The following is a 22,783-nucleotide window of genomic DNA, read 5'->3' as shown; positions in this document are numbered from 1 at the left end:
CGACTCATAGGGAAGAGATGCAAATACCACCTAGTAAGGTTTTTTATAGTACACAATACTAGTATAAGTTTATAATCTATACTAGCTTGTAAAAATAGTTAATCCGTAAAATTGGTCACCCTAACGGAACCCCGTCGATTGGTAAGTATAGCTACCACCGACTGCTGAGGTGAATTTGGAATCGGTAGCTATAATTACCAACGACTGTAGAGTGGTTAATAAATGATTGCAATCGAAAGCTTTATGAATTTTAAATATACTTACAAGGAATTTTCAACATATAAGTTAATTTATTATTAATACTTTTAGGTCAAGAATCAGCACCTCCGCAAGCTGTGGCAAAACCTCACGCCGCTTGATTCTACGGATTCCGACCCTGACAAGACCCAGACCCAGACAACTATAATCCGACCACCGATCCGGCCTTGATATTTTAAAAAATGTGTTGCTGTTGCAGTTTCTCGTCATTTCTTCTCCTCAACCGTAACACCTTGCGAAATGACGTAGATTTAAAAAAATCGTAGTTGTAAATAAGAATTAAAGTATACATTTCTCAATAACTATCTTTTATTTATAAGTCTACCATTATAATATTTACTAATAGTGGACACTATCTTTATATGGGTGCAATCGAGAACGCCATCTATTCTTGGTAGACCAGGCCAGCGCCCATGTCTCCCCATTTCTTGGGATAGTTCCCTGTTTGCCATAGCTTCAGCTCCTTGCGGAAACTTGACATATTGCCGGATGAGTTTGGCCAGGAGTTCAAATACAATAATACAATAAATAACGATTCTTGTTGAAACCTGTATTTTTTATTAAAATCACGGTCTTCGTATGGATCACTAGCATCTCTGATATACCGCTTAGGCAAACGATTCCCCTAGGCCAAAATATATCGTCATAATATTGGATATCAACAATAACTTCGTATATCGACATGCTTACTTTCGCTCGACGCACTGTTTGTTGCGTTGAAACTGCTACTCAAGTCGTGCTCGAGCCGCACTTGACTTTGACAGGTCAAAATACGTACTTGAGCTTCGTCTTGAGTGCCGAGTTTGGTTTATTAATATGAACGTTTTTGACAACTCTCAGCTGAGAGCGAGTGTGACATTAGTGAGTCAAGTCCAATTTATTAATATGAACAGATACTTGAGATCAATCTTGAGTTGACACTCGGAACTTGAGATTGGTTTATTAATACGGGCCTTAGTCCGAGCCATCCGAGAAATGCTTATATATGAATATGCTTTAACTCTCTTTTAAATTGCTGTGCCCAATCCGGGTCCATATGTGTTACATACCTTATATTACCAACCTCCTACCATGTGGAACGCAATAAATGATATGATTATGGCCCGTATTAATAAACCAATCTCAAGTTCCGAGTGTCAACTCAAGATTGATCTCAAGTATCTGTTCATATTAATAAATTGGACTTGACTCACTAATGTCACACTCGCTCTCAGCTGAGAGTTGTCAAAAACGTTCATATTAATAAACCAAACTCGGCACTCAAGACGAAGCTCAAGTACGTATTTTGAGCTGTCAAAGTCAAGTGCGGCTCGAGCACGACTTGAGTAGCAGTTTCAACGCAACAAACAGTGCATCGAGCGAAAGTAAGCATGTCGATATACGAAGTTATTGTTGATATCCAATATTATGACGATATATTTTGGCCTACGCGGAATCGTTTGCCTAAGCAGTATATCAGAGATGCTAGTAATCCATACGAAGACCATGATTTTAATAAAATAAAATAAAACAGGTTTCAACAAGAATCGTTCTTTATTGTAATTATTGTATTTGAACTCCTGGCCAAACTCATCCGGCAATATGTCAAATTTCCGCAAGGAGCTGAAGCTATGGCAAACAGGGAACTATCTCAAGAAATGGGGAGACATGGGCGCTGGCCTGGTCTACCGGGAATAGATGGCGCTCTCGATTGCACCCATATAAAGATAGTGTCCACTATTAGTAAATGTTATAATGGTAGACTTATAAATAAAAGATAGTTATTGAGAAATGTATACTTTAATTCTTATTTACAATTACGAATTTTTTAAATCTACGTCATTTCGCAAGGTGTTGTTACGGTTGAGGAGAAGAAATGACAAGAAACTGCAACAGCAACACATTTTTTTTAAATCAAGGCTGGATCGGTGGTCGGATTATAGTTGTCTGGGTCTGGGTCTTGTCTGGGTCGGAGTCCGTAGAATCAAGCGGTGTTGAATACTCTGCAAAGAATAAAGTTTATATTTATTTAAATATTAATTATATCACTACTATTTCAAAAGAATAGAATCAATATTACATTATATAATATAAATATTAATAATAAATTAACATATGTTGAAAATTTCTTGTATATTTAAAATTGATAAAGCATGCTACTAAGTTAGATGATATTCACAGCTTTCGATTGCAAACATTTACTAGATTATATATAGCTATGTTTATGACCAAAATAAATTGGGAACTTACGTTTTGCGTAGTAAGCGGGCTCGCATTGAATTCCTGGGTTACTGAGTTCCACGACTCATTTTTTATGCGAAGTGTGGCCCCGCCCGTCTGCTTATTTTCTATAATATGCCTTGTTTTTTAATATTAATAATAATAATTGTTTTTCGGCACAGGAAAAAGTAAATTTCTTTATCCATTTTGCAAAATTCAAATATTCACACAAATCGGTCTGGCCTGTCAAATACTGTCAGTTGCGTTTAGCGTCAGTAGGTAACTTACATCTGCGTTTTGTTGGTTAAAAATAATAACAAAAAAGCCATCTATTCACGCGCAACTCATTGAAATGGGCTTGACAGTCTGGTAACTAGGCCGAGAAATAAAAAAGAAACATGAGTTTGTCTCCAACTGCTACTTGAGATCAATCTCAGCTGAGTTGAGCTTAAGTCATGTTTATTAATTAGTGACAGACTTAAGACGTTGCTCACGTCTCAAGTCAATCTCAGCTGAGACGCACTTAAGATGACGTTTGAGTTCGATCTATTAATACGGGCCTATGATTATGAAACCCCACCCCTTGTCCAGTAAGGACAAGATAAATTAAAAAAATAATAATAGAACACCCGCCCGTTTGACAGCGTCTTAGTTCAAAGCACACCCATACAAACATCTCTTTCTTACCGTGTGCTGCCTAACGCGTAAGTGCGAGCGAGACGCAGAGCGCTCTCCCCTTTACCTCTTAGCGGCTTACTACTATTTAAGACTAAAGTAAGACCCAGAGGGGGTGAGGTTGGCACTCGATATGTATTGGTGCGGGGCGGAGAGTTACCGTTCTAATAATAATAATAATAATAATAAAACACTTTATTGCACACAAATTCACAAAACATTTACAGAATAAACTTATACGCAGCTACTACTAGCTTACTTATGCGTTCGTTAAGCAGTGATATTCTTTATTCTGTAATTTCATTTTGTTTCATTTATTAAGTTCTCAGAGAACATTGTCGACAGATAGAATCCCAAGGCGTACGTACGTAAATTCACGCCCGTAATCCCTAACGGGGTGGGCAGAGCCACAAGCAATCAAAGACAATTTGTTGTCGTTGTTGTTACGAAGTCCTAAGATGGATATGATGAACCTTACGGTGATGGCGAACAATATTACACTTTATGAGAGTAGTAATAAAGTTAGTTACATTTATGAAACAAATAAAAGAGAAGGTGCAGGTCGTGTCGTATCGGGAGGTGTAGGTTTTGGCGGGAAGAAGACAGGAATGGCGATTACTCCACCGACAAGAGCGCAGCTCTTAAATAGAGAGAGAGAGTGGAATCGCTAAGTTGCTTCCTGCCTCTTGGCCTGCACGGACCCACATTTTGACGGGCAACTACGGAACCCGACGCACTTGACAAATTTATTAAATTATTATTAATCGAGTTTTGAGTTTGACTTTTAATATTTAAATAAAACAATTCTTCTACAGTTTCAGTCGATTTTTGATGTAAGTTTTGTTTTTAAATGTTCTTTATTTCATCATAAGTATAAATTACTACTCAGAGGCGGAGGATAGGTGTCCTAGTACGGCTTTGAAATAGACTACTCTGGGCGCCATCCCACTCGCGTCAGACAGAGTACTGCGGGGCGGAAGGCAAGAGGGAAACCACTGCCCTATTTTTCCCTAAATAGTAGCATGGAAAATGCTACACCGACAAGAACGTGGATTTTAAATTAGTGATGATGACAAATTATTTTTGTTAACATGACACATGACATGACGTTAGCAAAAATCATAAATAATTAACGACGATCCCAAGCAAAGATTGTGCGCATAATAGTAAAAGTAGTACATGTATTGTGTAAAATAAAAATACAAAGTTATGTGAGTGTAATACACTTTCAATATTAAATTATAATTGATAAATAAGTTAAAAATTGTTAGTTTCAACGAATAAATGGATATTAACGGCCTCTGTGGTCCAGTGGTTGAGCCGTACGATCCGGAGGCCTCGTGTTGAATCCCGGTGGGGGAGCATATCACTAAAATCAATTTGTGGTCCCTAGTTTGGTTAGGATTACTAGATAGATAGATAGATCGTTTATTTGCATGAACACAGTACAATGGTCTTAATAAGTAATATGTACGTCCTTAGTGTATTCAGCCTGCTTGCAGGCGTGCAAATATTAATACTGACGTAAGTGACGACTACTACTACTACTGATGACTACTACGACGACTACTACTGACGACTACTTACTGATGTAAGTGAGTAATCGTTACATGAGCCATGTCAGGGGCCTTTGGCGGCTCAATAATAACCCTGACACCAGGGTTGATGAGGCTGGTATTCCACCTCACAACCCACACGATAAGAAGAAGAACGACGATTAACATGCTAATAACACCTATCAAAATTTATAATGTCCTCAGAAAAGATTTAGTACGATCTACTCTGAACCGGCGTGCGTGTATGAAGCGATTGATGAATGTGGAGGAAGCAAGAGAAGTGTGTCAGGATCGAAGCAAATGGAATTCTATAGTTTCTGCTTACCCCGGTGGGAAATGGGCGTGAGTTTATGTATGCATGTTGTTAATACTATTCTTGTTATAAGGGCAAGATTCCGCGAGAGAGACCGCCACGCTTACACAAGGAGCGGACGAATTATAAAGGGCCGAGGCGTTTTTGTAAGTATTGCATATTCATATTTCTCCATTGAATTTAATTTAAACCTTTTATTATATTTTTTTATAAAATATGTTTTTAATTTTAAACTTTTTATGTTATTCTTTATTTATACCATAACATTGTAATTTAATACCAGGCATTTTAATCATTTAGGTTCGCAGGTTTGATTAAATCACCATTTGGTGCGTCACCAAAGAGGGACTTTCCAGGGTTACGCTCCACAAAAAAATATAGCACGGAATCATCTTACTTTTTCGGACAATCAGGTGATACAAGCCTGTAAATTCCTTACCAAACAAACGACAGTCCCACAAAATTCGCCGGTGGCCCCATCGGGAGACCACAGATGCTGTTTAATCTAGAGAGCGTCACCTATATTATTTGAAAGTAGCCTGGAAAGTCTCTCATCGCAGCTGTTTGGCAGATAGTATAACTCCTACTGTGTACCAATACCTACTTATATAAATGATTTCTATTCTATAACACGTTTGCTTACAGCGTTACCGCACTCCGTCCCGCTCGCGCTCCCGCTCTCGCTCTGTCACGCCGCCGCACTGGAGACAGGCGCAACGACGCATCATCAAGCTATCAGAGTTTGAGGTAACACTGGTTTACACATTATATACAGGATTTTAGTAACACCGTAACGAATACTCAGAGGGTTGATGATTCAGACGATGATTCTGAGTTAATATCAAGTGAAATTTTCCGTTGCAAAATTCTTGTTTTTTAATTATTTTCAATTCAATTTTTTTTTTGCTATGGAAAATCCTACAAGTACCATACAAGTACGTATGGGTGTTAGTGACACGGTAACGAATACTGAGTGGGATGATTCAGACCATCTTCTTCTTTTCGTGTGGGTTGTGTGATACCAGCCTTATCAACCCTGGTGTCAGGCTTATTATTGAGCCGCCAAAGGCCCCTGACATGGCTCGGGTAACGATTACTCACAACAGTAAATAGTAACCCGGACCAACGGCTTGACGTGCCTTCCCTGCACGGATCATCACACTTTCGGACAATCAGGTGATCAGCCTGTAATGTCGTAACCAAACTAGGGATGACAAAGTCCTACAAAGATTCTGCGTCGATGTCAAGTGGAATTTCCTCTCAGAAAATTGATGTAGATTTTAGTGTTTTTTAAACCAGTGTGACTTTGACCTCCGTCTCTCGTAAACGCGCTCACCACGCGCGGCTTTTCCTAAATAGGTAGGTACTTAACAGCGTCCGACCTAATAAAGGGTTACCTAACGTACTATCCCTATACCTAATTAGCAAATAACAACAGTGTATTTTGTCAGTCAGTTTCAGGAGGTAAAATATATTTAATGTAATGTTTATACTTACAGCATGATCGCCAAGAAAGAGCGAAGGAGAGAGATCACGAAGCTCAGAGGAGTAGACCCTCTGAGAGATCACTCATCAGTAAGTTATCTAATCAATTATATCCCACTGATTATGTCTATATTTTGTCATAAGAGAATCGATGTAGGTATAAATAGTTATTGCCAACACTGAGAAAGGTCTATCCTCTTTCACCTCCCCACCCCCCTATAGCCCCCCCCCCTAACGCCCATCCCCTGATTGTTGCACTTTTTTAACGATTTCCTTTTGATGAAACTTTCTTCTATTTTAGGAGACGAGGGCGGTACTCCTGAGCCTAGGGAGAAAGAGGAGGGAGAGTGCGACACCACTTTGGGTAAGCATAAATGTATTGAATTGTTTAATTTTTTCAACGGCGATATAAGGATGTTTCCGGGTACCGAACAGAGCCTAGTATCCAACTAACCACAAGTTGGGATCCACGAACCAACAGTGTTAGGTAAAAAGTTGTATACGTGCGTCGCGCTGTGCAAACTTTGATAGCGTGTTTCAGGACTGCATTATTGAATGGTGGCGCCATCTGTTGCACGCGGGCGGAACTAGCTGATCAACTAGTTGGGTCCGCCATTATGCGGCAAATCTACAATAAGTTCAGCTAAGTTTAGCGCCCAAAGATCCTTGCCAGTCATAGCTAAGAAGTTTTGAGTGATTAAAAGAAATTAAAGTGTACCTGGAGTAGGTACCTACTTGTATAATTTTGGTCACTAAAGCCTATATATGCGTCGCGCTGTGCAAATTTCGTTAGCGCGTTGTAGGACTGCATTGATTGATGTGCGCCATCTGTTGGATATGGGTGGAACTAGCAGGTCAACTAGTTGGGTCCGTCATAATTTTATTATGATTGTGTAATTTTTGTTAACAGAAACGTCACGCCATGAGAAAGTGGACTACAACGCATTGGATTTTGAAGAGGATATGGATGTTGACGGTAATTATTATAACATACATACATAATATAAGCTTACGACTGTAACTGCACAATATTGCGATCAAAACCAGGATATTTCAAAGAGACGCCAGGTCAATAAGAGCAGTAAGTGCCATTCCGTGGTTTCTGCCTACCCATACGGGAAATAGGTGTTATATTATGTATGTGCATGTATCTTAAGATGTTAATTAAAGGTTGAACAGCAAGTGCTGCCAACAGCACGAAAATCCACACTTTCCTATATTTCCATCTCTTTCTGTTACTTAGAACAGTCGTTTGTTAGAGCGAGATAATGCGACCGCACGTGGCAGAATCTACGGGGCGGTTGCAATCCCGCTCTTTGTCTCTGTCTGGCAAATTACTGTTCTGAGTGACAGAAAGAGATAGAAGCGTAGGAAAGCGCGATGCGATGAGGGTAGATATAGTTCAACCCTAAACTAAATACCCCTGTGTAGATGAAGACGGCACCCACAAGCGCAGGAAGCCGATAGAGAAGCAAGACGTCTGTCGCCGCGAGCGCGAGCGAGAGAGACGACCGACGCCCGAGTCGCGGGCGCAGATGTTAGCGCGAGCACTCGGCGTCGAGCCTAAGAGTAATGACAGGTTTGTACTGCTTTTAATTCTCGATCAATGTAGGTCTCGAACAACAGATTTCCACTCTTCGCGATCTTTTGCAGTCTCTAGTTTGCTCCCATGACATGCCGAGAGTTTTTAGTTCATGGTCAACCGAGCGTCGCCAGGTCTCTTTGGCACGCGCATACCATGTCAGAGCTTGTCGGGACGGGTGTTCTAGGTCTTCTAAGGACATGACCTATCCACCGCCATTTCCATGTGCGGATATCAGCCTCCACAGTATTTTACCCACTTTGGTTAGCACATTACAGGCGGATCACTTTATTGTCCGAAAGTAAGGTGATCCGTACTTCGGAAGGCACGGTAAGCCGGTAGTCCCGGTTACTAATAATAATAATAATAACTACTACTACTTACTGATGTAAATGAGTAACCGTTATATGAGCCGTGTCAGTGGCCTTTGGTGGCCACAATAGTAATCCTGACACCAGGGTTGATGAGGTTGGAAATTCACCTCACAACCCACACGATAGAAGAATATAATGTGCAATGTGTTAGCGACAATATTTTAATTTTCTTTAAGTTCATTATTCAGCAGGGAAAGAGAAGTCCCCCATCCACGCGACGCCCGAGACACTCGAGACCCCCGTGACAACAGAGAGTCCCGGGATACTAGAGAGCCCCGTCGCAGAGAGGGTCTGGCGTCGGCAGTGGTATACGCGGCACCAAAACTGTCTTCCGCCGTCACTGTCTCCGAACACCAGGGGTTGGCTAAAGCTCCTGTCGAGGAAAAGTCCAAAGATGGATATGACCCTTTTAGTCTGTTGCGAAGTACCTTCAGAGGTGCTAGAGCTGAAGGAATGAGGTACGGCTAAAAATAAGTTGTAATTTTTTGTTTATAGAGTTTATTCAATCATGGAGGGATGCTTATGTCCAGCAGCGGGATAAATCACTCATGACTATGTCGCTCGTGTTATTTTGTTGTACCACGTTGTTTAGCTCGTTCTTTTTGAAACCAGGTGAGCCCATTCATCCGGCCAAATAGTTAATGCCATTCGCGGCAAATCTACAATTGTCATATCAAAAAAAGTAGTTCTTTTTGAAATGTTTTTTTTTTTCGCCTGGGATTGCCAACCACATACATGGCTGTACTTTGTTTTGGCAACATTACACTTCGTTTCATCTTAATCAAAGTTTATTGTTTTATTTATTTAAAGAAACAGAATGGAAGAGCGCCTCGAGCGCCGCGATAGAGACAACAGACAAAGAGAAAAGGACAAGGAAACCAAGGAAAGAGACGAACGACGCGACAGATACAAGAGTGACAGAGAGGACAGAGCTCGCAGGTTCTCTGAAAGAGATGATAAAATGGAAAAGAGAGATGAACGGTCAGATAAAAAGATTGAAAGCGATAAAGATAAGCCTGATAAAGAGAAATTCGATAAACGTGACATATCTAGAGAGAGACACGATGATAAAGTCGATAAAAGAGACAAATCAAAAGAAATGTCTGTCGACAAAGACAAGAGGGAAAAGTCAAAGGAGCGTTACGGTGATAAAGAAAAGGTCGACAAACGTGATAAATCAAGGGACAGGCACGACGAGAGAAAAGAAGAGAGGCGTGATAGGTCAAGAGATAAATATGATAGACGTGATAGATCGAGAGATAGACATGATGACAAACGCGATAAATCCAGGGATAAATCCGATAGACGCGACAGGTCAAGAGATAGGCATGATAGAAGAGGCGGGTCGAAGGATAGAGAGAGGAGTGACAAGAGAAGAGATGATAGGAGTAAGAGTAGAGATGATGATAGAGAAGACAAGGGCAAGAAAAGGCGGTCTCGCAGTAAAGACAGGTATGTTGCTTTTTGTTATTTTAATACCCTTCAAGTCGGATCTATCGTGGATGGCGTTTAGCTACAACTCACCGCTTTAGACTCAGTGGAGCGAGTGGAGAGTGTATGTGCGAGCGATAAGAGTCCGCGCGCTCTTCCCCTTACCCCTTAGTGGCTTCCGGCTATTTTAGACTAACGTAAGACCATTGAGGTCGCAGGTTCGAATCCAGCACAGGCTAAAACCAATGATTGTCGGATTTTGTTTTCGAATTCATGTTTGGAACATAAATTATCACGTGCTCAGCGGTGAAGGAAAACATCGTGAGGAAACCCACATTCCCGAAAAAAATATTTTCAGAGGTATGTGACCTAACCTGTATTGGGCTGGTTTTCCCTTCGCGGGTTGGAAGGTCAGACAGGCAGTCGCTTCTGTAAAAAATCGGACCTGTCAAATCTTCAGGTTATGTAAGCGGACCCTGTGTAAAACGGGATAATAGGGTGACGATGCGGTCGGCAAGCGAACACGAGCGTCGCTTTGCTCGACGATTGTTCGTCGGAGAGTGTGCTCATGAGAATACAATTTGATCTATTTCTAGGTCCAAATCCCCGAAGCCCCGTTACAGCAGGCGGTCCGGCAGTCGCGAGAAGAGTCGCGACAAGAGCCATGAGAAGTCACCTGCAGGAGACGACAAGAAAAAGGTTTGACTCCGACAGGACTTGAGCAAGCTCTTGGCAAGCCGTGACAAGCTTGTTAACTATTAAACCACCGGGTTCTCATCCTGGCGATTTTTTTAATCTATATCGTGATGCCTACGCCGGCTCCATCTATCCGAACAAGTATTCGACCTCCGTGTTTCAGTCGTTGAGCGTGTAACCTTTTCGGGTCACAAAAGATAGTGAATAGCGAAATAAGTAAAACAAAGACACTTTTGTAACAAAGTAACTTATATTCGTATCAAGAACCATAGAAATCCCGGTAGAACAACTCGAGGTCGTGGAGATCGAATCTTTGAGGAACACTCGAAACGCTTCCAAATGGAGTACCGCTTGGGCTTACATTCCAGAGGTCCCGGGTTCGAATCCCGGTGGGACACTAATCACAATCACCTCATGATTGTAGTTTGGTTGGGAAATTGCAGGCTGATCACCCGATAGTCCGAAAGTAAGGTGATCCCTCAGTATTTGGTATGGTGTCTTTGTTGTCTTCAGAATAAAGATATTTTTGAATCCGAATTTTAACACTTTGTATGTATCCAGTACGACAGTTTATCGTCTTTCTCTCTAGGAGGAGCAGCGTGATGAGGCTCGCAAGGAGTTGATGGAGATAGTCCGCCTCATCAAGTCCAGGCAGAAAGACCGGGAGAATAAGGCTGCAGGTAAGGTCATTGTACTAGACTACTGTACTTTAAGTCATACAGCCCAGTGTTGGAAGCAATAGCATAGAATAATACTAAACGGTAACTCTCCGTTCTCCAGACGCTAGGTTTACCTCACACATACAAATATAAGCGAATGCCTACTGACGGACCCATTTGTCCGGCCAAGTAGTTATGCCATCTGCGGCAAATCTACAATAAGTCACGTCAAAAAAAAAAAACCCTACTGACGGTCAACGTGTGATTTCTGTTTGCTACCTACTGTAGTGAATAGTAATGATTTGTTTTGTGTAAGTAAGTTCTTTAAATGTAATAATGTGAAAGCGTGGCGAATGCCGAAGAAGAAGGCATCGAGACAAACCTGTTTAGGTTTAGCGATGTTTGTAAAACAATCTATGTGTAATTTATGAAGTGTTATAAATAAATAAAAAAAATATATATAATTTGAGGAGTCCACTCCGACTCGAGGACTCGAGTCCAAAACACAACACTGCGTTCAAAAACGGGAATCGCTGATGTGGGTCGAGAAGCCGCCAAACTCAAATTGGATTGGGCCGGACATGTTTGTCGCATGCACCCTGAGCGGTGGGCACGGATCGTCACGCATTGGGTGCCTCATGACGGGTACAGGCGTCGTGGCAGACCTCGGAAGAGATGGCGTGACGACTTGGACGCTTGCCGGAGGGACTGGCCGGAATACGCATAGGACCGCGAAAAATGGAAAGAGGAAGGGGAGGCCTTTGCCCAGCAGTGGGATCTTGTAGGCTAGATTAGATTAGAACTCTAGGAGATTCACCCAATTCTCATATTCAATGTCATATTATGCTTCGGGATTGATCCCGAAAAAGTAGACGAGATCTCGTGAGATCGATGTTCGTGATGTTTCAAACTGTGTTGCCATATATGTTGAACACTGGTTTTTATTGTACAGAAGCTAAGAAGAAGAAGGAGCCGGCGTCCTCCGATTCTGACGACGACAAGCGGCGTCGGCGACGCTCGTCTGACCGCAGGAAGCGAAGCGAGAGCCCTAGGTATTGTATCAATATATAGTTTGCCGATATGATTTTGTCCGGCCAAATAGTTAATGCCATCTGCAGCAAACCTACAATAAGTCAGGTGAAAAAAAAAAACAAATGCCGATTTGATTAATTTTGTCTTTGCTGATATAATTGGGTTTGATATACTCTGGTGATATAATTTGGATGTGTGACTATATAGATATACAGGGTGTAAGTGACAACGTAACGAAAACTTTGAGGGGTGATTCAGGCCATGATTCTGAGTTGATATCAAGTTGAATTTTCCGTCGCAAAAGTATGGAACAAAAAAATATTTAAAAAAGACACAAAAAATTTCATGAATTTTCCTACAGAAAAATTCACTTGATATCAATATATCATGATTGATATCATCATGATGATGGAAAATCCCACTTGATATTAACTCAGAATCATGGTCTGATTGTATGGCTACTTGTATGTCTTGTTGATTGTTGGCTTGTGTGTCTTGTACAAGTACTTGTACAGGTGTGACTTATGACATCGTAACAAATACTGAGGGGGATGATTCAGCTCATTATTCTGAGTTAATATCAAGTGGAATTTTCCATCGCAAAAAAATAGAATTGAAAAGAATTTTAAAAATTAAAAATAATCATGAATTTTGCGACGGAAAATTCCACTTGATATCAACTCAGAATCATGGTCTGAATAATAATTATCCCTCAAAGTTTTCGTTACGATGTCACTAACACCCTGTATATGGTTAAGAAGGGCAGGAAATAATAGATGTGTGTTTTTATAAGAAAAAATAAAAAAATAAAATAAGTAAGGCGTTTACTAGCAGACTGAAGCTGCAGATATAATTAGAGTTAGCTTATCTCTATCTATGGTTACATTTACATATAAGCTACACTACAATAGTATAACGGCTTTCGTGGTCCAGTGGTCGAGGGTTGGCCTCACGTTGGGGGGCGGCGGTAGGGACATATCACAAAAATTTCTTCACGATGTTTTCCTTCACCGCTGAGCTCGTGATCAAACATGAATTCGAAAACAAAATCATTGTTTTCGGCCCGTGCTGGGATTTGTACCTATGACCCCATATTGAGAGTCAGGCAGAGTACCACCGCTTTCAGGATTCCGTGCTTTGGAAGGCACAAGCAGTCGTTAGTCACTGCTCTATTGACTTAAGTACCTATGTAATCGTTACTAGCTTAATATGTTTATGGATTGATTTCTTTTTTGGGTTGAAACTTGTCTACTTGTCTATACCTTTAGGTAAACGAACCCCGGAATAAACACTGAACAAACGCTAAGGGTTGTTGATGATATTTTTGATTAATTTTCCACGACTGCGCAGGCGCCGCTCCAGCTCGGAGCGTCACTCGCGGCGGCGCCGCTCGCGCTCCGGCCGCCGCTCGCGCCGCCGCGACGACCGCCGGCGATCCTCGTCTTCCAACTAGGTCGGTATTCACATCGACACGTTTATTATTTCTTGCAAAATATAATAAAATACAATATTACAATGGCCCCTGTTCCTGCAGACACCTCCTAATTTTATTTTGAAATTTTGAAAGGGAAGTTAATTTTAAAATGAATGAATAACCCGTGCGAATAAAATAGGCATCTCGCTGGTATGCAATCCGTTTGACGTGCTGTCTACTTAATTCTTTCCGATTGTAGGCCGATGTAAAATTTTTAGAAGGTTGTTTTAGATTTCTGCTTAAAATTGACGTGTATTCCATAAATTTTATGCCTGTCGATTACCCGTCGCTTTCTTTTTCAACGGATAAGAAAATGACAGGTATAACTTAAAATAAAATTAGATGGCGTTTGCAGGAATTAGCACCAATGTTACAATATATCTATACTACACCCCATTTATGTAGTTGATGGTTCGACTTCCCGTGGTCCTACACCGATTCAGTCGGGTCTATGAGTACTGGGTAGTTTCCTAGGTCAAAGATAAATGATGAAATACTGTTGAGTAAATAAAGACAGATCTAAGGTACCAAAAAGCATTTTTTTTTCTATTTAACTTCCTTATGAATTTTAATGAATAAAAATGTGGGACATTTTGCCACGTTTTTCTATGACGTCGGGTGCTTTTTCATGCAAATTCCATAGTAATTTCGTGTTTTGACGTTTAGTAAGAAGTAACTGATTTGACTAGTTGGAAACTGCCCTATTGGTCAAGAATTACCTCCGCGCGGTCCGCTTTGGGTAATTTCTGGACTGCAATGGGCTCATTGGACCGTGCCTTGCGAAACTTCTGGTGCTAAAGCACCAAATAAAAAAGAAAACCTGCGATGAACTGAGTAACCACGCTTCATCGAGCTTTCTAATACACCAACGTGATACGTGGTGAGTGAATTTCAATGGTATTTACTTTTTTATTTTACAGACTACCCGCTCAAAACATCAATGTTCAGCCGAGGAACCGAGGGTACTTTAGTGTTCCAAGAAGACAATTATGTTAGTATCGTTTATAATATTTCACATACAAGTGTTTGTTGTAGAATTATATTGGTGCTAATTCCTGTAAACACCATCTAATTTTATTTTAAGTTATATCTGTCATTTTTTTATCCGCCGAAAAGGAAAGGATGGGTAATCGACAAGCATAAAATGTATGGAACACACGTCAATTTTAAGCACAAATCTAAAACAACCGTCTAAAAATTTTACATTGGTCAATAACCCGCCAGAATGATGTTGACAGCACACGTCAAATGGTTTGCAGACCAGCGAGATACCTTTTTGATTCGCCCGGGTTATTCATTCATTTACTCATTATTCCTAAAATTAAGAGCTGTCATCCGTCCCTTTTCTTTTTGGCGGATAAGAAAATGACAGGTATAACTTAAAGTAAAATTAGAAGATGTCTGCAGGAATCGGGGCCAGTAAGCATTTTAGACGGCCTGATATTTCTTGGTAATATAAATAAACTAAAAAATAAATAAAAATAATACCAGGTACTTATGCTCAATCCTAAGACAAGCCGCCATTGCTAGCCCATTGATGAAGTAAGTGTTACCATTTAATTGGTATCTCCAACATTCCAAGGACGTAAATTTGTTTATTGATAATTAAGGGAAGCCGCTGGATGCGGGCAGCGCAGGACCGATCGTCGTGGAGATCCTTGGGGGAGGCCTATGCCCAGCAGTGGGCGTCGTACGGCTGATGATGATGAATTAAGTGAATTACTGACTAATGTATTTAATTTCTATTATTTGTCACATATATAAAAATCATTAAAACTGACTAACTCTTTTACTAAAAGTTCAAAGTTTCCTTCCAAAGTAAATTAAAACATTGGACGTGGGTAATTTATACATACATACATACATACATAAACTCACGCCCGTAATCCCTAATGGGGTGGGCAGAGCCACAAGTAATCAAAGACAACTTGCAGCCACTGTTGATACGAAGTCCAAAGATGGATATGATGAACCTTATGGTAATTTATTTTTTGCGAAATGGCAACGCAGGGTCGGATGACGTCAGCTGGGCTAACATTGAAATGCTAGCTGTCAGTTTTGAGCATACCTGGTCTTCTTATACCATGAAGAATACATAAATAGCCTATAAATACACCCCGCTCCTAGGGATGTCATTCCTTCATTATCCATACATATTATTAGCAGCATGACTGATCCCTTCCATACATTTTTGTTGTATGAGTGGGTTATAACATGATATAAGCTTACGACTATATCCCAGCTGGGGTTGGCAGAAGTACATCCATCGCTAGATGAGTTAAGTACCCACACCTCACCGAGCTTTCTGTTAGACCAACGTGATATGTGGTGAGCCGTATCGCCGTCTATAATGGTCGAGCCAACTGTGTTAGTGAAAACTGCGTGTTACTGGAGTTCTAACCAGCAGGGTAGGGTGGGGAAAAATCGCAGTATGTTACTTTGTTTCGCCATGGAGTAACTAGATGTCGCTAACTGTAGCTTTTATATCGTCGCTTCATAGTGAAACCCATGTAAGTGGCTTCATGAAAAATCACGATCTTGAATTTATTCATCTTGATTTCTTTTTTTTTATTTAAAATGGGTTTGCTCTTGACTTCGTTCTTCCACGAGGAGAAGAAGAGATCGACGTTGGAACGAGCTTACCCAGAAAATGCCTATTCACCCGTGATTTAAAGGACCCCAGGATTTCATTTCAATAGTTTCATTCCGGGTAGAAATTGAGACTAATTTTTACTTGAATTGAAACTATCGTGACTATTGTAAGTTTTTTTTTTTACAAAAAACACATTCTAATGTGATTTTTCGAAAAGGCCCTTCCGTGGTCTTCACTAGTAAGCCGACGATATGGAAATAAGTGTTATCTCTCTAGCGACCCTGCTCTTCACAGGGTCCGTTAACCTAACCTGAAGACTTGACAGGTCCGGTTTTAGTCAACGCCATCTTGCGTATTCATATAAGACTATGAATTATTAAAAAAAAGTAAAAAATTGTCTAGAATATAAAACAAAACACGAATAGAGCTTACCTATTAAATAAAGACTAGATAGTGTTAAAAAATCTAGCAATATGCTCTAAAATTGGATGGGTTGCCAGTTAAATATAAAAAAATACAAATTTTGTTTAATTAAATACTCAGACCGTCTGGAGTTGCTTTTAAAGACTTAATTTTACGTTATCCTGCTGTAAGTAAAAAATAAACAAGATAAAATTAGCGACAAAAAATGTGTTCTAAAACATTGTCTCATTTTAGAAAACAAGCAACGTGGCGATAAAACTGCTAAAAAAATTGTTTATAAACTTCATTAATTATAGTTTTTATTATAATTATATTTCAACTAAAGGCTATTAATACTAAAGAAATGCCTTGAATGTGTTGCCAATTTTGTCTTGAAAATTCTAACAATTTATTAAACTGTATTTCCTGTGGTGCGTCTTGTATGGTTTGTCCATTCTGTAGTTCAATATAAGTAGTTAGATTGTTTGATGCATGTGGAATATGTTAATGAAGTAATAGTAGTAGTTCCCAATGATCTCCAAGGACTTTCCAGGTCACGATTCCCAATAAAATATAGATAGCATTTAGATAGACGCGAAGTGACGTGACGCGACATGATAGAGGCGAAGGTTCAATTTATCACCAACTGTATCCGAGAGAGAGAGAGAGAGAGAGAGAGAGAGAGAGAACATGCCCTTTCACTCACGAGCTGCGATTGGTCGATTGCTCATCTCTGCTCGTGTCAGCTCTGTTACACTTCTTTGCTAAAAGTTGTGCGTGAATATGAACCCTTTTGAGTGGTAGGTAAGTGTGTAGGAAAAGCGTATTGGCATAGAATAAAGAATAATACATACAGAATGTTCTCTCCACCCCGTACCATTTTGTATCGGGCGCCGACCTCATCCCCTCTGGGTTTTACTATAATCCTAAGGAGTAAGAGGGAGAGCGCGCATACTTTCTCGCTCGCACTTATGCGTTCAGCGGCACATGGTAAGAATAAGACTTGTATAGAATGTCCGGGGTGTGGTATTGGGAACTACTGATATATTGCTTGATTTTTATCCAAAACAAGAGGAATGAAATGTACTCGTAAGTAGTTTTTTACCATACATATTGACAAACTTAAGTTAAACTGTTTGATTTTGTCGTAGACCAACCACTAATAGATGTGCGAAATAAAATCTATGTTATGAAAATAAAGAAATTGTTTTTATTTAAATGTTTATATTTACCGCCTTATTACAAAATGAAGACTAAATATAATACCAGGTTTACAATATAGACCGCGGCACGAAAGAAGCCGCGGGGCCGCGGCGCTAGTGTCAAAGATTCTGCACAGAATTATTATAATAACTTGTCAATTAGTTCCAATAAACTCCGTAGACTTCTTTCGTGGTGCGGACTATGTTTTAAACCTGGTATTATCTTTAGTCGCTTTGTAATAATGCGGTATAACTCTACCACGAAGTGCACGTAGTCACACACACGACGTGATATATTGTAGGTTTACCGCAAATGGCAATAATTACTTGGCCGGACAAATGGGGGGCGCAGAGGGCTCTCACCCGGTATAAAATTGCGGACAACAGACCTGATGGTGCCCAGTTGGGCGCGAACCTCGGCTCAGGGTGTCGTCTGAAAGGATTCTATTTGAAAGAACACTGACATCCGAAATTCCTATCAGGGTAAGGAGAGCCACAATTCTGAAGTCATCTTACAATCTCCCGTGGTATTGTAAAAGTAAGATCCTATGTGTGTATCGAAGCAGTCTACGTGGAGCTCGTTCATGGTCATAATCTGATACGGGAGCGATAAGATCTGCTGCACGTTCAGCAAAGGATTCTTCTCTCATGGGTCGTGACGTCAAATATTTCGGTGCCGTCTCCTACCGAAGGTTTACGCACATTACGGCAACCTTCGCTTTGTCCACAACCGCGCGAAAGGGGGATCTAGTACTCAATCCACAGATTGACAACTCTGGAGATCCCTGTGTGGACATAATCACACCCAGATCCTGTGTGGTGTATCACTAACTCAATCCACGGAGATTCTGATCATACTTTGTGGCAATGTCATTTTTTAATTCAAATGGGTTTGCTCTTGACAACATTCTCCCTCTTAACGAGGTTAAGATAGTATCGACGATGTAGTCAGCTTAACCAGAAGGTGCCTATCCAAAGTTGCCTTGAAGGAACTCAAGTTGTTGGGTAACCCAGGTTGCAGAAGTGCATTTCACTCCTTGACTGTGCGTTGTAGAAATGAAGCGAAGGGCTCGGTGCGAATTTAAGGTGTTCCAACCAAGTGTACCCGTAGTTAGTAATCCACCGTGCATCCGGTGGTTCTGTGGGAGAATGGACTGGGTAGAACGAGTTCATGGAGCTCAGAACACTCTGAAGCAAAGTCTGTAAACTGACAAGTAGGCAACTTTACGACTGTGGTTTGGACTAAGAAGTTTACTGTGGTTTGTGGTGAAGTTTATTGTGATTTTTAAAGGACATTCGGTCTTACGACTTCAAGGTTGCCTCAACTGAGGATAGAGTCGAGGAAGTTTCAAGTCAACATCTTAGAATACAGGTATAAGGCTGCGTTTCCATTGACGCGGAGCTGTGCAGGAATCGACCAATCACCGTGAGGGAGAGAGTGACAGAGCGTCTTCGTTTTTCGCTCTCTCGAACGCTGTGATTGGTCAAATCCGCACATCTCCGCTCTTCTTCACCCATCTCCGCGTCAGTGGAAACTCGGCCTAAGTCTCGTGTCGCCGATCCGATCCATCTTTCTGTCGTCATTAGGTTTCTTAACGTAACAGATTAAAGGTTATTTTACCTGTCATAATTGATGTTTCTCGTGAATACTTTTGACCTGAAATTTTACCTTCCTTATTAACGATTCTTTATATTATCAGCATCGGGATTTACACGCAATGAAGACCTCGGATAGTTCGTCCATGCTGAAGAGAAAAGCTTTGGGAAGAAACAGCTGATATTAATCCTCTTCAAGCCCGGATTTCTAACAGGAAGCGCGCTAATTAATTTCTTACGACGCCCGTTTCTCCCAAGTTACTTTCCGGTGCACAAAGCCTTGTTTATTTTTGACACGAGTTTGACTCTTCCCACGCACTTGTTGTATTTTCAGCTCAAAGGAGAATTTCTTATAAGAACTCCTACTATGGAAGTTGCGCAAGGTCCGGGTCAAAGTGACAAAACAGCGTGCGAATCTCGATTACAATATGGAGGGGCGACCCAACAGGCGTCCGTCCCCTAGCCAAGGATGCGTCGCACTAGCTCGCGTCGCTCCAGACAGCTGCACAACAGTGTTTGCTTTCCGCCTGTTTTACGTACGATCAAAACGAGCAAAAGATACGAGCGGCACTGTGACACAGTTCAGATGCAACGCGTGTTCCAAGCCGGAAGTGTAATGCGATTATCGATTTGATTATGACAGAAAATGCGTTGAATGGACGAGGCTCGCACGCGGGGAGGGTCGCGGGCGCAGGGGGAGGGCGGCGGGAGGCCGCCGTCAGTGCGCCGAGCGACGCGGGCTGCGCCACACGCGTCACGCAGCCCGCGAGAGATAACTTCGCGAGTGTAGTGCAAATGCTTGTGTTTATATGGCGCTCATGTTACTGCGAGTGTTGTTGCTGGGAGTGGTCGCGGCGGCTGCCGACGGTTAGTTGTTGTTGAGTGCAGTGCCCACGTGGTGTAGCCCTGGAGTGTTTACAGCGGCACGAGCATGCGCGCTGCTTGTTTGCGTCGCGGGTCAAACACCGGCCTAACCTAAAGCCTCTATAACGCGTAATTGTGGTCCATCAGCTATCAAGTAAGTTTAGATGTACCGGAGCCGGCTGGGAGATCGATACCTACTCCGTAAGTATGGTATGCTTCGCATTATACATACAGCCTTCATGTTAATTGTCCTAAATTAGTCATTGCCTCTAATGTGTGTTGTTGCACTGTTTCTTCCCAATTGATTTGGTCCTTTGGTAGTGTATTCGCTGCTATTTCCGGCTGTGAAGGCCTGTCTCGGGCACGGTGCTATCTGTCCTTGGAGGCTATACCTCTCCTTGTCTGCCTCGCTCCCACTCCTAATGTCCTAGGCAGACACGTGAGTACAATATACCTATTGAGGTTGTTTGATGCCTTAACGCGTCGGTCCTGTCCGATTGGAATAATCACGTTGTATATAATGTCAAAAAGTAACCAGTTCAGTCAGTGTCTATTTAGCCAAAGTCTGTTAAAACATGACAACTTTGCAAGTTCAAGTGAGTAGGTAAATAACGGAAGTTGCTTAGATATATATATACATCCTTATTTCGAGGATTATTTGCGGAAGCTAAAATACTAGAAACATTAAATGGGTAGTGTCAACCGGAAAATATTCTAGTTTTGTATATACATATTAGTTGCCAATTAATGATGTTATCAGACCGCATAGTTTATTGTAATGTCGTATAGTAGGTATAATAATGTAACAGAGAGCTAAAGTATCTAAACAACAGGAAAAACGGTTTCTAGAACTATTGTTTGTGAAACCACAATAGTTTTGGAAGCCAATTAGTTGGCCTATAAGCTACGTTATATTAAACAGTAAAACATTAGGCAAGCAAGCAAAATGTTCAAATTTAAGAAGCTTCTAATACAAATCTACAGATAAACAATAAATCTGATAGTCCGGAAAACGATTAAAGGTCAAATCCTTCGAATGGTTTTACATATACAAACGAGTAAAATTTTAGGTCAACCTGTTAGGTACTACATATCAATAGAATTAAGTAAGATTAATCTTGAGAACATAGCAAAAATGTATTCAATGAAACACGTGGATCCAAATGATCCCGAAAACAACAAACAAATCATTTTCAGCATCATTTACGAAATAGAAAAAACAAAATAAAGAAAATGTAAACGAGAACTTCCCTAAACGACATACCTACCTAAATGAAATACTCAATTTTTCCTGATACAAAAAGGCAATATAATAGAAGAATTACTAAAAATGTTGCTCAATAAACAACAACAACAACAACAACAGTGGCTGCAAGTTGTCTTTGATTACTTGTGGCTCTGCCCACCCCATTAGGGATTACGGGCGTGAGTTTATGTATGTATGTATGTATGTTGCTCAATAAACGTATGTACATAGAAAACGAAATAACTTGCCTTGTCAAAATAAACATGACAAAACATACCTGTTGTTTTCGGAAACAATATTTGGTCATATCTCTGTAAAAACATGTTAGTTTGATTAGCCCTCAGGGCAGTAACTTCAAAAGGAATATGTTATAAGTGGGACTCTATGTCATGAATTCCTAATTCGATAGCTTTAAAAGGAAAATTAGCTGTTTTATCTGAATCGAGGATCAAATTCTAGAAGATAACCGCTGTTTTTGAGATAAAGTGGATTATTAGTGTCTCCTAGATGCCTGTTGAATGAAATTAGCAACATTTCCAGGATTTTGTAGTAAAAGATCCGAATCTAAATAACATTTGGAACATTATCTGTACTTTTAGTTAATTAGTTATTCCTTAATTCATTTACCGGTATTTATTTTCAGGTAAAATCTGCCCGTTCTTAACTGTAGACCTATCCTGTTTGTGAGGCTATGGACTGTATTAAATTAATTGGGTACCCAAATCAATTTGACACAATTCCACAAAGGAATACCTACAATAATTGGAAAATTGTATTTAGATATTAGCAGATTCCTTCGGTAGTGTCGAAGAGTGATTGTTGTACTAACATCCAGAGTCATTATTGATCAGAATTGCTTGGCAACACCATTAATCAAAAGGAAAGAGATTCCGACTTTGCCAATACCACATTAATACATCCCGAAAATTGTAAGGCCTGAAGTTGCTAAGAGATGAGAAAAGTCTTTAAAGGTCAGGTCGAAAACAGCGTAGTCTAGCGTCTATCAGGAGCGTGATGAATCTGGTCATTTCTGGTCTATAATATAATTTACTAATTTACCAACGGAATATAATTTACCACTCTACGTACGAATTTAACACCCTTCATTTCTTCCTTTTCTTTGTACTTGCAAAATCTGCTTCAACT

The 22,783-nt window shown here is 40.6% G+C and overlaps 2 protein-coding genes across 4 annotated transcripts in view; both read left to right on the top strand.

Moving 5' to 3' along the window:
• Nucleotides 1–16,999, top strand: part of LOC126369932 (peptidyl-prolyl cis-trans isomerase G) — a 30,637-nt gene extending 13,638 nt beyond the window's left edge. For both annotated transcript variants that reach the window (XM_050014530.1, XM_050014528.1), the window contains exons 8-20: nucleotides 5,075–5,147; nucleotides 5,647–5,748; nucleotides 6,501–6,576; nucleotides 6,788–6,850; nucleotides 7,397–7,462; nucleotides 7,918–8,065; nucleotides 8,631–8,900; nucleotides 9,253–9,894; nucleotides 10,470–10,572; nucleotides 11,159–11,249; nucleotides 12,181–12,280; nucleotides 13,611–13,713; nucleotides 14,655–16,999. In XM_050014530.1, the coding sequence (XP_049870487.1) occupies nucleotides 5,075–5,147; nucleotides 5,647–5,748; nucleotides 6,501–6,576; nucleotides 6,788–6,850; nucleotides 7,397–7,462; nucleotides 7,918–8,065; nucleotides 8,631–8,900; nucleotides 9,253–9,894; nucleotides 10,470–10,572; nucleotides 11,159–11,249; nucleotides 12,181–12,280; nucleotides 13,611–13,713 (1,837 nt within the window). In that variant the 3' untranslated portion in view covers nucleotides 14,655–16,999. The remainder of the gene's footprint in view (nucleotides 1–5,074; nucleotides 5,148–5,646; nucleotides 5,749–6,500; nucleotides 6,577–6,787; nucleotides 6,851–7,396; nucleotides 7,463–7,917; nucleotides 8,066–8,630; nucleotides 8,901–9,252; nucleotides 9,895–10,469; nucleotides 10,573–11,158; nucleotides 11,250–12,180; nucleotides 12,281–13,610; nucleotides 13,714–14,654) is intronic.
• Nucleotides 17,000–20,265: 3,266 nt separating this feature from the next.
• LOC126369931 (protogenin-like) overlaps nucleotides 20,266–22,783 on the top strand; it is a 144,623-nt gene continuing 142,105 nt past the window's right edge. For both annotated transcript variants that reach the window (XR_007566782.1, XM_050014527.1), the window contains exon 1: nucleotides 20,266–20,394. Coding sequence is in view for 1 of the 2 variants with exons in the window: in XM_050014527.1 (XP_049870484.1) it covers nucleotides 20,337–20,394 (58 nt within the window). In the remaining variant the exon portion in view is untranslated. The remainder of the gene's footprint in view (nucleotides 20,395–22,783) is intronic.

This window comes from Pectinophora gossypiella, chromosome 10 (assembly GCF_024362695.1).
Source record: "Pectinophora gossypiella chromosome 10, ilPecGoss1.1, whole genome shotgun sequence".
In the NCBI taxonomy this organism is placed as follows: domain Eukaryota; kingdom Metazoa; phylum Arthropoda; class Insecta; order Lepidoptera; family Gelechiidae; genus Pectinophora; species Pectinophora gossypiella.
The sequence above is the reverse complement of the archived record's forward strand: the minus strand, read 5'-3'. Positions and strand labels throughout refer to the sequence as shown.